This window comes from Pelophylax lessonae (assembly GCF_965119305.1).
Source record: "Pelophylax lessonae genome assembly, chromosome: 4".
Taxonomy (NCBI): domain Eukaryota; kingdom Metazoa; phylum Chordata; class Amphibia; order Anura; family Ranidae; genus Pelophylax; species Pelophylax lessonae.
In genome coordinates, this window is record NC_138771.1 from 628000736 (window position 1) to 628019083 (window position 18348).

At 43.8% G+C, this 18348-nt stretch overlaps 1 protein-coding gene across 1 annotated transcript in view; it reads right to left on the minus strand.

The window, feature by feature from the left end:
* Positions 1-17778, minus strand: part of LOC309554184 (transcription factor HES-7-like) — a gene marked incomplete at its 5' end in the record, with an annotated part of 54893 nt that extends 37115 nt beyond the window's left edge. The window contains one exon of the mRNA XM_082255815.1: positions 17737-17778. Coding sequence (XP_082111941.1) covers positions 17737-17778 — 42 coding nt within the window. The remainder of the gene's footprint in view (positions 1-17736) is intronic.
* Positions 17779-18348: the final 570 nt, after the last annotated feature.

Sequence of the window (18348 nt, forward strand, 5' to 3'; positions counted from 1 at the left end):
TGTTGACAACCTCAGATATGATATCAAATATTCTCTGACCTGTGCCTGCATTTTGACTATGGATTTGACCCCCGACTATTCTGCACTGGAGGGGGTGACCCCGACTATTCTGTGTGGAGGGGGTGTGTCAGTTATCTCCAATCAGCTGTCAGAGCTCTCCTCACTGAGCTCTGCAGAGTGTGACTTCAGCTCTCTGCCCCTTTTTTTCTGGACTTTCAGACAAGCTTTATAAATCAGGACTTTGAATGGCTGTAGAGAAGATAAGGCTGTTGATAAACAGGTACAACTTATGTAGGAGGATTTATTTTAATCTCTGTGTATCACCTGAGACCAGTCACTTGACGGGTGTATAGAAGGATTTACAAATACTTTAATGGAGATTTGTCATGGGTCTGTAGTTCTCTTGGAGGGTAACAGAAGAATGCGTATGCACAGCATGGCTTAGTCACAGATACTTAAAGGAATTGTCCACCTTTAGTTTATCCTGCATTGTGCAATAAAACTTTTTTCTGTGAGTTTGAATAGTGTGTGAAAGTATTAGAACCCATGCCAGGATTTTATCACCGTCCATGTCCCCACTTATGAGATTCATCCTCACTTTGTGTCCTGGTGATCATTTATTACTGTCTGGGTGCCCACTACAGAGATCCACCCTTTCTAATGGTCCCGGTGACCATTTGGTACGGTCTGTGTGCCTACTACAGAGATGCACCTCATAATTTGTCCCGGTAACTATTTATTACAGTCTATGTACCCACGTCAGAGATCCACCCTCTATATTTGCCCTGGTGACCATTTATTATAGTTTATGTCCCCACTGCAGAGAGATCCACCCTCTATTTGTCCCGGTGACCATTTATTACTGTCTGTGTCTCCACTACAGAGATCCATCTTCTCTATTTGTCCTGGTGACCATTTATTACTGTCTGTGTCTCCACTACAGAGATCCATCTTCTCTATTTGTCCTGGTGACCATTTATTACTGTCTGTGTGCCTACTACAGAGATCTACCCTCTCTATTTGTCCCAGTCACTATTTATTACTGTCTGTGTTCCCACTATAGAGATCCACCCTCTATTTGTCCTGGTGACCATTTATTACTGTCTGTGTGCCCACTATAGAGATCCACCCTCTATTTGTCCTGGTGACTATTTATTACTGTCTGTGTGCCCACTACAGAGATCTACCCTCTCTATTTGTTCTGGTGGCCATTTATTACTGTCTGTGTGCCTACTACAGAGATCTACCCTCTCTATTTGTTCTGGTGGCCATTTATTACTGTCTGTGTGCCCACTACAGAGATCTACCCTCTCTATTTGTTCTGGTGGCCATTTATTACTGTCTGTGTGCCTACTACAGAGATCTACCCTCTCTATTTGTTCTGGTGGCCATTTATTACTGTCTGTGTGCCCACTACAGAGATCTACCCTCTCTATTTGTCCTGGTGACCATTTATTACTGTCTCTGGGCCCACTACAAAGATCCACCCTCTCTATTTGTACTGGCGACTATTTATTACTGTGTGTGTCCACTACAGAGATCCATCCTCTGTATTTGTCCTAGTGACCATTTAATAAATTCTGTGTGCCCACTACAGAGATCCACCCTCTCTATTTGTACTGGTGACCATTTATTACTGTGTGTGCCCACTGCAGAGATCCACCCTCTGTATTTGTCCTAGTGACCATTTAATACTGGCTGTGTGCCCACTGCAGAGATCCACCCTCTCTATTTGTCATAGTGACCATTTAATACTCTCTGTGTGCCAACTACAGAGATCCACCCTCTCCATTTGTCCTGGTGACCATTACTGCCTGTGTGCCCACTACAGAGATCCACTTCCTCTATTTGTCCCGGTGACTATTGTAAAACCAAAAAGTAGAGGAAAATATATACCCAATGGGAAATAGAAAGCAAAACCAAATCTGACCAGGGTTCTAATACACTCTAAATCCTTAAAGGGATCCTCCACTATGACCACCAAAGCTTTCATACCTTACCATATCTTAAAAGTACAGTATCTTCCACCAACATTGCTTATGATACCAAGCCCATGAATTAAACATGCACATGCTTAAAAAAGGGTAGGGCTGTGTAATTCACTGCAATCACTTAGTCCTCCTCCTTAAGGGAAACATGCACACTTGTTATCTGTCTGCCATGCTAGCCCAAAGACTTTTAAACTTTAAAAGTGCTGATCTAAAGCAAACATGCTGATAAGGAGCTTTGACTTTAGCTATGGCCTTCCTTTTTTGAAAAAAAAAAAAACCATTTATAACAGCTATAAAACTTCCAACGAGTTTCGGCTGTCATGGCCATAACTTAGGTCTGATGGCCGAAACACTTTGGATGTGTTACAGCTGTTTTACAAGTTTTTTTCAATAAAGGAAGACCGTTGTTTGATGCCTATACTAAGTGCCGACATTCCCTCTTGTGAATTGTGTTATATAGAGGCCTCGGCAGCCTTAGTCTGAGCACTGGGAGGAGCTGGAATGTGGGAAGGTAGAAGCGCTAACACACCTGTTTCCACTTGACTTGACTGACTAATTTCATGAAAATTATTGGGCTGCCTTGAAACATGACGCACAGGAACTCGCAATAAACGTGTGCATGTTTGGACACACCTCCTGGTGTGAATGAGCCATAAAGGTGAACTCTATTTTTTTTTTCATTCCTCCCTCTCCTTATGCCTATATTAAGAAAATAAATATTGCCAAGTTCTACTTACCCTCTTCATGCTCCAGCGATGTCCCTGATATCCTTTTCCATTAAGCGCCGCCAGTCCTACAACAGTCATGTTGTTCCTGCGAGCCCAGGCTGTTGTGTACACACCCCTGTGGGTTTGCACATCACCATGCAGGTTAGGCTTACAGCACTCCAGGAGTAATCAGTGCTCACAGGTTGTTACTTGAGCCCCTCATGAAGAATGCCTGCCCTATGCTGCAGTGATATCAGAACAGCTATAAAATAGCAGGACAAAAGGTATACATAGGAATCTATTTATAAAACATTGCTTATAAAACATTGGTTAGACGAATGTCACACACACACACACTGAACAAATGTTCCCCATATTTTCTGTAATAGATTAATTTCTATGATCGTCAGCTCCATCTATGGGCCAAAATGAGGTACTGCATATTTTTCCCAATGAGGTAGTTCAGAAAACGATACCACATTCTGGCCACTAGATGGAACTGATGATCATCGGCTAATTCATAGACCTTCCACTGTGTGGCGCTGCAAAGCAGGAAGCAGAATCTGCAGGTTTAATACAGAAATAGGGTTACTTTGTGTACATATAAAATTGAAAATTATATTACTATTTTTTTTTTAAAGCACTAGGATAAGATTATTTTAATCAAGTTTCTATATTATGTCTGAAATAAAACAACTCTTAAAAATTGCATTCATGTAGGAAGATTTCCCATTACTATATCCTGTCCTGTGGCTATATACCATTATAATGAACATTAGACAAGGTCATGTGATGGATACATATTGTTGTGGACAAACAGGGCCCTGTATTGTCACATGTATTCATTGTTTTTTTTTTTTTTTGTTTTTTTTTTTAAGGGCATACCCTTCTTTATTATAAATACATTTTAACTTGCATACAATAACAAGTGTTTTTTCTTTTTCTTTTTAGAATATAATTTGGATGTGTTGATTCCTCAACTGATGTCATAATTACCATTGGTAACACAACTTTTTTTTTTGCTGTTTTTTTGCTCATTGGGGTGATTTGCCTTAACTTAAGAAGAGGTGAGAGGGAGTCTCTCCTTAATCAAGGGAAATCCGGAGACAGTTGTCACCAGGAGAAACGCGGACACATAGCAATGAGAACAGAGGTTCTAACCCTTCCGCACACTATTTAAACCTAATAACAAAATAATAATAACAAAAAAAATAGCAAACAAATGAAAAAATTGACTATTATTTTTTAGTAGTATAATTAATTGTATTGTTATCAGTGATCTGCCTCGGAATTTTTTTTGTTCTATTTGAAAATTATTTAAACATATTTGTAGTATTAGCCCCCGTTCACACTAAGGCGACCTGTGAGGCGACCTGGTCGCCTCACAGGTCGCCGTAGGTCGCCTCCCATAGGGAAGCTGCGGACCCGTTCTAATAGGAGCGACACAAGTCGCTCTGACTTAGAAAAAGGGTCCGGAGCTTCTTTGGGGCGACCAGGAGGCGACCGCCATAGACTTCAATGTTATGAAGTCCGTGGCGGCCGCTCCGAGGTCGCGGGGCGCTGCTCGCACCGCGACCTCGGAGGTCGCCACCCGAAGTCAGATCGCTTGCATGTGAACCGGGGCTAATAATGTAATAATAACAGTTATATACTAATTATTTGTATTATTTTAAATTAGTACAAAATACTTAAAAAAACGGAACTAGACCCAAACAATATTATTATTATTATTATTATTATTATTATTATTATTATGTTTGCATATAATTCAGTTCTTTCTTCTAGCCCGGCTGAACTATTATTTTTTAGTAGTATACCGGTAAATAATTGTATTGTTATCAGTAGTTTGCCAATGGTTTGGAGTTTTTTTTTTTTTCTATTTGAAAATTATTTAAACATTTTTGTAGTAATATAATGTAATAATAACAGTTATATACTAACTATATGTATTTTTATTTTATATCAGTACAAAATACTTAAAAAAAAAGAATAGAAGAAAAACTGAATTACCGTATATGCAAACATAATAATAATAATGTTTGGGTCTAGTTCCGTTTTTTTAAGTATTTTGTACTGATATAAAATAATACATATAGTTAGTATATAACTGTTATTATTACATTATATTACTACAAAAATGTTTAATTAATTTTCAAATAGAAAAAAAAAAAAAAAAAAAAGCGACAAACTACTGATAACAATACAATTATTTACCGGTATACTACTAAAAAATAATAGTCCAGTCGGTTTGATAACGCAGTGCCACATCCCTTACTTAGAGTAAGAACAAATCTAGTATTGGCTGGGATTTTTAGGGCACTTAAGAACATATAAAGACAATTGTTAAAAAATTACAAAAGTTATTCATCATTATTAAAAGCATGTTTTTAAATAATGAATCAATGTTGTCATTGATTCATTAAAAAAGCTTGACTACGCCTATGGGCAGTCCCAGTGGGTATACACCCACATTCAGCTCTAGGCACTCAGTTTTGTTACAAGCAGTGTCAGAAGAAAGCCAACTCCACAGAGGAGTGGGTGCTGTGTCTGTCAATGAACATCAGAGAAATGGGTTTTACGGTAAGTCAAAAATCCCATTTTCTCTTTTGTTCATTGATGGACACAGCTCCTGATTCTTCGCAACCATTGGTTATACTGCCCCCTACAGGAGTAGGACACTAGGCAGGAAAAAACTTGACTACGCCTATTGGCAGTCCCAGTGTGTATACACCCACATTCAGCTCTAGGCACTCAGTTTTGTTACAAGCAGTGTCAGAAGAAAGCCAACTCCACAGAGAAGTGGGTGCTGTGTCCGTCAATGAACATCAGAGAAATGGGTTTTACGGTAAGTCAAAAATCCCATTTTCTCTTTTGTTCATTGATGGACACAGCTCCTGATTCTTCTTGACCATTGGTATGTCCCAAAGCAGTGTCAAACACAAGGGATGGGAAAACAGCAGAAAAAAAAACACCAAGGTTAACCATAGCCAACCACGTAACATGGAGCTCAACCATAATAACTGGACCCCAACTTAAAACAAAAAAAAAAAAACACCCTGAAAAAGGACCAGGGCCTCCAAACAGCAGCCAGCAAAACCTTACGGCCAAAAGAAGCATCTGCAGATTGCCAACACATCCATTTTATAAAACTTTGTAAAAGTGTGCACAGACGACCAGATGGCCGCCTGTAAACCTGCATCACTGATGCCTGATGAGGGAAGGCCCAGTAGGCACGAATCGCCCGAGTAGAGTGCGCCTAAACAAGGAAAGGAGGAACCTGACTCCTGATTGAATAGGCCTGAATCACTGTCTGTCTGATCCATCAGGAAATGTTCAAAGCAGAAGTGGCCAACCCTTTTTGAAGTCCAACCGTGACTACAAATAGTGAGTCTGACTTTCTAAAAGACTCCATAGCTGCCAGGTACATCCAGGGAATGTAGAGCAATTTCCTTAGGATGTTTAGGCTGGGACATAGGGAAAGCAACACAATGTCTTCATTCAAATGGAGATCAGAGACAACCTTTGGAAGGAACAATGGACAGGGACGAAGAACCACCTTAGCTTTGTAAACCAACAGGTAAGGTGAATGACAATACAGTTCATATTCCTATCGCACACCTTCCTGGTTTGTAGGCTCGTGTGTATTGGGTGCTGAAGCGATCACCAGTTGGCAACTGGATCAGTTACAAGTAGATACATATTCGCCAGCACACCAAGGATCTTGCAAAAGCAGTCCAAAAAAAAACTTTATTTCAGATAAGATCACATCAGAAAGATATATAGTGCAACGTTTCGGAGCCGCACAGGACCCCTTCGTCAGGCATGTGATGCCCGACGAAGGGGTCCTGTGCGGCTCCGAAATGTTGCACTATATTTTTCTGATGTGATCTTACCTGGAATAAAGTTTTTTGGACTGCTTTTGCAAGATCCTTGGTGTGCTGGGGAATATGTATCTACTTGTAACTGATCCAGTTGCCAACTGGTGATCGCTTCAGCACCCAATACACACGAGCCTACAAACCAGGAATGTGTGCAATAGGAATATGAACTATTTTGTCAAACTGTACCGAGGACGCCTCCCCACCCGGACAGGCTGGCATCCGTGGTGACAATCGCCCAGCACAGGGGGAGAAGAATTTCCATGTCAGAGTGCCAGAGAACTAAGCCACCTCTAGAGACTGTGGATTGTTGTCCCATTTTACCAGAATCTCTTTTTGCAGAGATCTCTTGAGGAACTGTGCAAATGGAACCGCCTTGAAGGTAGACACCATCAGGCCCAGCAACTGCATGCAAGCCCGGAGGGATAACCGTCTGTTAATTTCTGGAGTTTTTCCAGAGGAAGCATCACTCTGGCTGAGGCTGAATCCACCCAGATAGTCCAGTTTTATGGATGGAACCAGAGCAGACTTCTAAAGGTTCAGAATCCAACCAAACTCCCTCAGAGATCGCAGAGTAATCTCCAAGGCCTCCATTAGAGCAGTCAGAGACTCTGCTCGCAGAGGAAGATTGTCCAGGTACCCCAGTAGCGAGATCCCCTGCTGACGCAACAATGACAGCACCAGGGACAACACTTTGTGAAGAACCGAGGAGTGGTAAACGCCACAAACTGATAATGCTCCTTGTCCATGGCAAGGCAAAGGAAGCGCTGGTGACGACACATATTGGAATTAAAAGATAGGTGTCCTTGATGTCGATAGAAGCGAGAAAATCCCCCAGATGTAGGGATGCCACTACCGTGCGGATGGACTCCATTCGGAACTTCTGTATCCGCACAAGACAGTTTAGCGACTTGAGGTCCAGAATTAGACGCACCTTGCCTTCCTTCCACGAAACTGTAAACAGGTTTGAGTAAAACCCCTGAAAACATTCTGAAGCCGGAACCGGGAAAATCACCCCATGAAGTAACAAGTCTTGCCCTGCCACAAAGTGACTCCGTAAATGATCTGGGGACAAGTGCAGGTTGGAAGGAAAAGATCAAAATTCGATCTTGTAGCCGGACCGAATTACTTCGTGGACCCACTTGACTTGTACCAGGGAGGTCCACGGATCCAGAAATCAGCGAAGACGTCCCCCCACCCCAGATACGGGTGAAGGCGTCCCTTCATGCAGAGGAAGCCTTGTCCACAGGTCTGGAAGAGACCCTCGTGGCTTGCCAGACCAGGTCCTCTTGGAACCTCCGGGGAGGCCCTGAAGGACTTTTATCCCTTGAGAGACGAAAAAGGCCTCTTATGAGCTGAGAAGAATGGCCCACATCTACTAGTGATGCCATCCAAGGAAGCTCCAAACAGGGGATTCCCCACAAAGGGGAGATCAGATAAGGCCTTCTTAGAAGTCTGGTCCGCAGACCAGCATTGTCAGCCAGATAAGACGGCGAAGGACCACTGCTGATACAGACAGCCTAAAATCAAAGGAGCCGCGTCCAAAGAGGCATCACAGATAAACTGTAGCCCCTGGATCAACTGATCCGCCAGCTCCGCAAAGGCAGGGGGAAGCCGTTTCCCCTCCAGGTCCCGGCATAAAAGTTTAGCCCACTCGCCAGAGTTTGCGACACCAGGGCAAGAGTAAATACCTGCCTAAGCCGAACCAGCCATAGTGAAACATATGGCGGGACAGAGCCTCGGCTCTCCTATCAACTGGATCTTTAAAAGCCAAGGACTCCTCAACCGGAAGTAAGGTAGCTTTATTTAACCTGGAAACTGGCGAGTCCACTACAGGTGAGACCATCCACGTATAAAGCAGAGATCCTTATATACCACATAGCAAAACGCTTAGGGTGCGTTTTGGAAAGCCCCACTGTTATGTGACAATGTTGTCAAAGTAAGCACGAAAGGGGAACACCCCTGCCACAGTGGAGGACCTGTGGTGCCAAAAGGGTCTGGCGCCACCAAGGCCATTTCATGCACGGCTAGAGGAGCAGAGGAAACATCCTCACTTTCTGAGCACTCAGGATGCATGGACGCAGACCCAGTAGGGTGACTCGCGCCTACAGCGGCCTAAACAGATTCAGGATCTGATGGACAGATGAGGCAGGGGAGGGCGGTGAACGCTATATACTAAGGTCACCCAAAAAATATAACAATCAGGGGAGGGCTGTCGACTGCGATCCCGCAAGGGGGACGCCGATCCAGGGTCCAGGAATGGACCACCTACTGGACTCCGCAAAAAAAAAAGGTGATCGCCCTCAGAGCCCCTCCATAGAGGCCCACACAATACAAAATAGCCCCCAGACGTGCAGGCAAGGTATCCTGATGGTCCCGCAGCGCTAAAAGGGGTAGGTGCCCTCCACAATAATGGTGGCATGGTTGCCCTCAAAAATTCGGAAGACCCACAGTGACCACTGAATTTGTAGAGGGCTGGGGGTGTGGAGGAAGGGGAACTCAGGGGTCCTATTGTCCCAGGGAGGGACCCACGTCCACCCCAAAACCCTCCAGGGGTAGAGAGGGGGGAAAGCTACTTACCATACCAGGAACAGGGTGGGCACTGCTCCTGACAGACCACCGCTCCATCGGGAGGAACGCTGTGAATCAGGCCAAGGCCAGGTCATATGTGCCCTCACAGGACGTTTACCTCGCCCAGCCCCCGTCTAGTGGTCCTATGTCACTGCTGACCTAGCACAGGGCTGAGGCCTGCGTGTGCTCACTGAGCAGACTGGGGGGACCCTCTGGATCTAGATTATCCAGTCTGTCAGTTAATAGTAGATTCTCACAGAAACAAAATAACAAAGATAGGAAAAAATCCATTCAAAAAGGAAAAAAAAATTGCCAGGACCAGAGATCCCAGCAAGGAACTAGGTCCTTACTGCTGACTAGGCAGAAAAAAAACTGAGTGCCACAGTTCATACTGCGAAATGCGAACTGATCTGGGGGGTGTCATTAACTTTGTATTGAGGTTTGCATAGGGCAGTGTGAACTGCCTACAAGTCAGGTGCGATGCGGGAAACCCCACTGGATTCACAGGGTTCCCGCACCACACCAATGTGAACCGAGCCTTAGGGCCAGTTCACACCATAGAAAGGCAGTCCGGATGCGTCCCAGAGGCTTTTCTGCATGTTCGTTTTTAATGCAGTCCAGTGCATTTTTTTCCCCTTTTCTTTTTCTTAGGGCCAATTCACACCACAAGCAGTCCAGTGCGTTTTGTTTCTGCATCAAAAACTTATGGAAAGTAGGTTAAATATTTTTTAATGGCATAGTTCACACCAGTGCGTTCCAGTTCCAGAAAAAAAAAGTAGAACATGCTGCATTTTTTTCTGCACTGGACTGTATTGGAATGCTGTAAAACGCATCAAAAATGCACTGGAATGCACCTAAATGTACCAAAAATGCACTGGAACACACATGTCCTTATTTAAGGTTAAGAAAAAAAAAAAAGGGGGGGGGGGGGGGAGGGTGCACTGGACTGCACCAAAAACATGTCAAAAAACGCCCTGGAACGCATCAAAAATGCACATGCAGAAAAGCATATGGAATGCATCCGGACTGCGTTTCTTTGGTGTGAACTGGTCCTTAATCTTAAATAGACACATGTGTGTTTCAGTGTTTTTTGGTGCATTTAAGTGCGTTCCAGTGTGTTTTTTCATGCGTTTTACTGTGCTCCAGTACAGTCCAGTGCAAGAAAATGCAGCATGTTCTACTTTTTTTTCTAGGACTGGAATGCACTGAAACTGAAAGCACTGGTGTGAACTATGCCATTATAAACCATATAACCTACTATCTATGGGTTTTTGATGCAGAAATAAAACGCACTGGACTGCATGTGGAGTGAACTGGCCCTTAAAATGGTTCTAAAGGCTCAAGGTTTTATACCTTTATGCATTCTATGCATTAGGATAAAATAAAAACCCTCTTTGCGCACCATCCCCCATAATACTTACCTGAGCCCCCATTGTGATCCAGCAATGTGCACAAGAGCCTCGGCTCTCCAGGGACTCACCCTCCTCATTGGCTGAGACAGCCAATCACAGCCAGTGAGACAATAAGAAGAAAGGTGGCAGGGCTGAGCCGCAGCTCTGTGTTTCAGTTGACATGCAGAGCAGCCGCTCTCCTCGGGTGCCCCCACAGCAAGCTGTTTGCTCTGGGGGCATTCGGCAGGAGGGAGGAGTCAAGAGCGCCGACGAGGGACCCGAGAAGAGGAGGATCTGGGCTGCTCTGTGCACATCCAACTGCACAGAGGAGGTAAGTATAACATGTTTGTTATTATTATTTATTTATTTTACTTTATTTTTTTAAGAAAAAAAATAAACTTAACCTAAACGATTTTGCCACAATTTTTCACAGCGATTTTGCCTGGACTCAAAGCAATGCCTATGTCTTTGGACCTCAAAACACATCACAGTCGGACCAAAGTAGTGCAGGGACTACTTTAAAGTCGTTGCAACTTGAAGTCGCACAGATATGAACGGTACTCATTGAAAAACATGGAGTACAACTTGTCATGCAACTTTGCAGCCCCAAATCACAGGACAAGTCGCACAAGCGTGAAAGGGACCTCAGCTATTCTAAAGGAAAGATTACAAAATCAATAAATAACAAACATGTTATACTTACCTGCTCTGTGTAATGATTTTGCACAGAGTAGCCCCAATCCTTTTCTTTTTGGGTCCCCCTACCGGCAGTCCTGGCTCCTCCCCCCCTGCACTCACTGGACTGTGTGTCCATTCACACAAACACATAGAGTGTTGCTTGGCCCCATCCCCTTCTCTCTCCTCATTGGCTTACTGGCTGTGATTGGCAGCAGCAGGAGCCAATGGCTCCCACTGCTGTGTGAACCAATGAGGAGACAGAGACCTGGGAGAGCTGCTGCTCTCATGCACATTGCTGGATTGAGGTTTCAGGTGAGTATTAGGGGGACTGTAGGGGGGGGGGGAGGGTTGCACCCCAAAGGCTTTTTACCTTAATGCATTATAGTAAAAAACCTTCTTCCTTCAAAGCCACATTTACCACTTAAGGACCGCCCGCCACAGTTTTACTGTGGCAGGCAGCCCCTCCTGCTCGAACTGGCGTAGCCCTACGTCGGTCACGCACCTGCTGCTAGGGGGCGAGGGCGTGACCTCCCCCCCCCCCCACTTAGCAGTGGGGACTCCAATGCATGGGGCCAGTGGCTCCGATTGCCACCGGCCACCCACGATCGCTCCCCACTGAGAGAGGACGGTCAGCTGTTGTAAAAACACAGCTGACTGTTCTTCTCTCTGGAATGATCACAGAGTGCCTGTGATCCTTCTATATAGGATCACAGGTCTCTATGATCATTTTACAAGCCGCTCCCCCCACAGTTAGAAACACTCCCCTAGGCTTACATTTAACCCTTTGATCATCCACAGTGTTAACCCCTTCCCTGTCAGTGTCATTATTACTGTAACAGTGCATATTTTTAGCACTGATTACTGTAGTAATGTCACTTGTCCCCCCAAAAGTGTAAAAAATGTCAGTTAGGTGTCCGATCTGTCGCCGCAATGTTGCAGTCCCGCTAAAAATTGCAGATCGCCACCATTACTAGTAAAAAAAAATAAAAATGACATAAGTATTTCCCCTAGTTTGTAGATGCTATAACTTTTGCGCAAACCAATCAAAATACGCTTATTGCAATATTTTTTAACAAAAAGATGTAGCAGAAAACAAATTGGCCTAAAATGTTAAAAAAAAAAAGATTTTTAATTTTTTTTTTTTTGTAAATGTTATATAACAGAATGTGAAAAATATTGTGTTTTTTTTTTTTTTCAGAATTGTCGCTCTTTTTTTGTTTATAGCGCAAAAACTAAAAGTCGCACAGGTGATCAAATACCACCAAAAGAAAGCTCTATTTGTGGGGGAAAAGGGGGCAAATCCTTCTGGTCTGGCTAAAGGATACAGACAGTAATGTAGCTGAAGATCAAAGGGCTCTAGTACAGTATTTAGCCACCCTCTTAGTGCCGGTTCACATTTCTGCGATGCGGGAACGATGCGAATATACAGCGTGTTCCCGCTTTGCATCCACACCCCTGCCAGTTCACACTGCCATATGCGATACGCTGGGGGTGTCAATTAAAAGTTAACGACACCCCCAGATCAGATCGCATATCACGGTGCGATCTGAAAGTTCGCACAGAATCGGATCGCACTAGTGTGAACCCCCATATGATCCGATTCTGCTACGGACCAAAAAAGGGTCCTGTGCGAGTTAGGTGCGATTGCGGTGCGAATTCAGCCATACAAACTGTATGGCTGAATTTGCACTGCCCAGAGATCGCATGTAATTTTAGGAGCAGTGTACTCTGAATTAAATGCAATCTCTGTGATCGCACAAATGTAAACCGCCACTAAATCATTAAAAAAAAAAAAAAAAAATTGCGATCTCGATTCACCCCCTCTCACGATCTAAACAGCATGTCCTCCATTCTAGCTGTTCTCTGCTCACTCACAGCTGGTAAAAAAAGAGCCTAGCAAATGTTTATCAATATTGTTATGGCTGCTAGATAACTATAAACACAATGTATCATTTCTTTCTTTAGATCAAAGGAATGAACTTCCGTCTGTAAGAGAGGGCAATTTAACCTCTTAAAAGATTAAGCTTTTTTCTGACTTTTTTTTTTGCTAGAAAATGAATTAGAACTCCCAAACATTATAAATATTTTTTTTAGCAGGGACCCTAGAGAATAAAATGGAGATCGTTGCAATCTTTTATGTCACACCATATTTGCGCAAAAGTCTTTCAAACGCAGTTTTTTTTTTTTTAAATACACTTTAATGAATTTAAAAAAAATAAACAGTAAAGTTAGCCCAATTTTTGTATAATGTAAAAGATGATGTTACACCGAGAATCGTGATCTTTATTTCAAGCAAAATCCAGAATCGTGCAGCTCTACCCCTTATTAAGCATGCAAGAAAGGGGAGATTCACTTAGGGAGGATACCTTATTGGGCACCCCCCCCCCTTTAATTATGCAATCCCACTTTTCTGTCCCCCACCTACTGCTTCTATATGGTAGTACTGACTGGATTGGATCCAAACATGCTTGGGACAAACATAGATCTAGACTCATACAAAAAAGTTTGAAAAGAAAATAATATTTATATAAAATTGAAGTAGACTGGATGGACCACTTGGTCTTTCTGCAGTCTATCTTCTATGTTTTCTATGGATTCCTGAAGTCACATGACCTGAACAGAAGAGTTACTGGGTAAGCACTAGGACAATTCCTCTCTGGTGTCCCCAGTATATGTTATATCACAAATCACATGACCAGTCACAGGGGACACATCGTAGAAAATTTTCAGCAGGGTCATTTGTATGCACAAATCTGCTTAATGCAATCTGCATTACAAATGTAAGTGTGATGGGAATAAAATAAGTGCTAATCTGGTGTTAATAGAAATACCCCAGTAGCAAGACTGCCACTTTTGGGTCCCCTGTTTCTCCACTTCTGGGACACCTGTTCCTCTACCCCTGGGACCCCCCTGTTCCTCCACCCCTGGTTCCTCCACCCATGGGAAAGCCCAGTTCCTCCACCACTGAACCTCCCTGTTCCTCCACCACGGGGACCCCTGTTCCTCCATCATAGGGACTCGCCCAGTTAAACCACCTTGGAGATCCCCCTGTTCCTCCACCATAGGGACCCCCTGCTCTTCCACCACGGAGATCCCCCTCCTCCTTCAACCATGGGATCCCAGTGTCCCTCCACCACTGAGACACTTCTTTTCCTCCACCTCTGGGATCCCTCTGTTATTCCACCCCTGGGACTCCCCTGTACCTCCACCACTGGGACCCCCCCCCCCTCTTCCTCCACCTCTGGGATCCTCCTGTTATTCCACCCCTGGGACTGCCCTGTACCTCCACCACTGGGACCCCCCTCTTCTTCCACCTTTGGGATCTCCCTGTTATTCCACCCCTGGGATTCCCCTCTTCCTCCACCACTGAAACCCCCCTCTTCCTCCACCTTTGGGATCACCCTTTTATTCCACCCCTGGGATTCCCCTGTACCTCCACCACTGGGACCCCCGCTTCCTCCACCTTTGGGACCCCACCTCTTCTTCCACCTCTGTAACCCCCCCATTCTTCCTCCACCCATGGGAGCCCCTAGTTCCTTCACCACTGAACCTCCCTGTTCCTCCACCACGGGAACCCCTGTTCCTCCATCATAGGGACTCCCCCCTTTAAACCACCATGGAGATCCCCCTGTTCCTACACCACAGGGATCCCCTGTTCCCCCACAATGGGGATCCCTTGTTTCTCCACCTTTGGGATCACCCTGTTATTCCACCCCTGGGATTCCCCTGTACCTCCACCACTGGGACCCCCCTCTTCCTCCACCTTTGGGACACCACCTCTTCCTCCACCACCCCTGGGATCCCCCTGTACCTCAACCACTAGAACCCCTGCAACTCCACCTCTCAGCATCACTAAAGTGGGGTACACACTATGAGAAAATTGGGCGAAGGATTGTCCAATTTTCCTCATTGTTTCACTGCAAATCGGAACCGATGAAAGAATTTTCGTACGGAAATTCGTACCAAAATTCTCGTACGGCAAAGGCTTTTTTTGTTGTTTATTTTATTGTTTCTGATCATGCGCAGTCCTTCTTTTCTGACTTTTCTTGTACTAAAATTATACTAAAATGGTACACAGTAAACGAAAATCGTTCGTTTTTTCCCATACGAGAAAAATTTTGGAATTTGTCCCTTCGAGAATTTTCGGATGAAAATTCTGAATCATCTGCAGAAATTTCTGGACACACTATACGAAAATCGTATGAAAATTCTTTGGGCGAAAACGTTCGCCTGATTTTCTTATACGTAGTGTGTACGAGCCTTAAGAGAACATCCAGACTTGTTAAATGCACTGGGACACATAGGAAGGAACCTAAAACCTTACATATAAGCAAGCCATGCACACTGTATGATTTCAAGAACAAGACACATCACATTCCTAAAGTTCTGCTACTGACTGTATTAGGACCAATCACACCCAGTGCAGTGGGGTGCGTTTTTGAATACTTTCCCACTGCATGTACAGAGCAAAATCCATGTTATCTAATGGGCATAGCTCCCACCATTGTGGTGCAGTGAATATAAGTACAGAAAGCTGCATGTTTGCAATGCAATTATGCGCACATGTAAACACGTGTAAATGAAACGCAGAGCACACAAAAGCCCAAAGAAGAAAGGAGTAACCTCAAAGCAAAGGCAAGCAGACAAGCTCCGAAAAATGCACCATAAACACATGTAAAAACAGGCATCAATGCAAAACGCTCGGGTTTCTGGTGTGAATGTGAATCCTTAGTAATGTCATCCATTCATTCACCATCCACTCATGCACCATCCACTCATGCATCATCCACTCATGCATCATCCACTCATTCACCATCCACTCATTCACCATCCACTCATTCACCATCCACTCATTCACCATCCACTCATGCCCCATCCACCATCATTATATAATTCATAAAGCTCCACCAAAACCTGATTTGTCACTTAGAGGGAGTCTGGCATACTGAATCACACAATGGCTTGTATAACTTTTGGGAAGATCTCCTGAGGCTCCAATTCCCCGATTGGATCCCCAATTCCTCACCATGGAGACTCACCTCCCCTGCTGCAGTATAGGAGATGTTAAAAAAAAAAAATGAAAATGCAGGAGGAACTGGAACTTAAGCTGGCCATACACTATATGCCAGCCTTTCCTAAATGTTTTACTTCGGAGGAACCCTTGATAGTCTATTTTGAGTCATTGGGAATATAGCCCTCACATTGGTGATCAGTGGGAAGAATTATTATTATGACACTTACATTGGTAGTCAGTGGGAAAAATGCCCCTTACATTGGAGGTCAGTGGGAAGAATGTTCCTTACATTGGTGATCAGTGTAAAGAATGCCCCTTACATTGGTGGTAAGTGGGAAGAATGCTCCTTACATTGGTAGTCAGTGGAAAGAATGCTCCTTAAATTGGTGATCAGTGGGAAAAATGCTTCTTACATTGGTGGTCAGTGGGAAAAATGTTCCTTACATTGGTGGTCAGTGTAAAGAATGCCCCTTACATTGGTGGGAAGTGGGAAGAATGCTCCTTACATTGGTAGTCAGTGGGAAAAATGACCCTTACATTGGTAGTCAGTGGGAAAAATGACCCTTACATTGGATGTCAGTGGGAAGAATGTTCCTTACATTCGATGTCAGTGGGAAGAATGCCCCTTACATTGGTGTTCAGTGGGAGGAATGCCCCTTACATTGGTGTTCAGTGGGAAGCATACTCCATACATTGGATGTCAGTGGGAAGAATGCTCCTTACATTGGTGGTCAGTGGGAAGAATGCTCCTTACATTCGATGTCAGTGGGAAGAATGCCCCTTACATTGGTGTTCAGTGGGAGGAATGCCCCTTACATTGGTGTTCAGTGGGAAGCATACTCCATACATTGGTGGTCAAAGGGAAGACCCCCCCCCCCCCTCTTTACAGAGGTGGCAAGAATACAGCTTTGCAGTCACCATCGGATAGGAGGTCAGTTTGCCACCCCTGAAGGAACTCTATTCAAGAATGGCTGGACTATGCAATCTGATTGTACAATCTCCATCATATTTACCAGAACTACACCTAAAAAATCCATCCAGTTAGTATCAGATCAGGCAGGCCATTGCACTACGTAATTGATGGTAGAGCTAAAGGAGATTGGACAATCAGATTGCATAGTGTATGGTCACCTTTAGGGAAATATAAAAAGACAATAGGAGACTCAACTCTCCTTCCTCTGATCTATTGATATCTATTTATCTGATATCTTTTTTTTTTTTATAAATATGGATTTTACTCAACGTTCCCTTTTTGTAATCAATCCAAATAAATGATAATGATGGGAATTGTAGGGTTGCTTTTAATACAAAAAGTTGGAAAACTAATCTGCCGAAATGTTTTATCTCCCCAGTAAATAAACTCCAGGCTTTATAAGAAAAAAAAAAAAAAAATGTAGTCTTTACAATGTCTGTATTTCATGCACACATAACAGCCTATAATAATCCTAGTCATGAAATAATAAAGACAATGTATATCTCATGGATTGGATCCTGAGTATTTCTTACCTTCCTGGAGGGGAAAGCTTCAGCACACTCCACATCAGGCATGATTGTAGCTGCAAATACTGGCAATAGGAGCCTGCTGGAGGTTTAAATCCCCCTTCTAACCACGCCCATCATCACACCTCCCTGAACACATCAAAGCTATGACCACGCCCCCTCCCCTTTCTGGCTCCTGTGCCTTGCTGCCTCCTCCCTTCCATTTGGTGGACAATAAAAAGGAGGCATCTGTCCCCAGGGTGAGAAGAAGGAGTGCAATCAACTTTCTGCTCATCCATGTGATGAAAATTCTGGGATGTGAAGAGAAGAGGGATATGTCCTTAAAGGAAGGTGGGGGTGGGGTGGGGGGGGGGGATTTGGCAGTTAAGTTAAAATATATCTATGAAGGTTCTTAAGCTGGCCATAGATGGATCAAAATTCAGCTGGTTCATATATGGGCAGGCTGGTTGTACAGCAATTGATCTCTCCATTGACTTCTATATAGCCAGCCTGTCTGTTTTTATTTTTTATTTTTGTTTTTTGTGTTTTTTGCTCAATCAGTGCGGCTGGCTATAGCTATATAACTAATAGCATTAATATTACTACTAATAGTTACATTAAAATAATAAATGAATTATA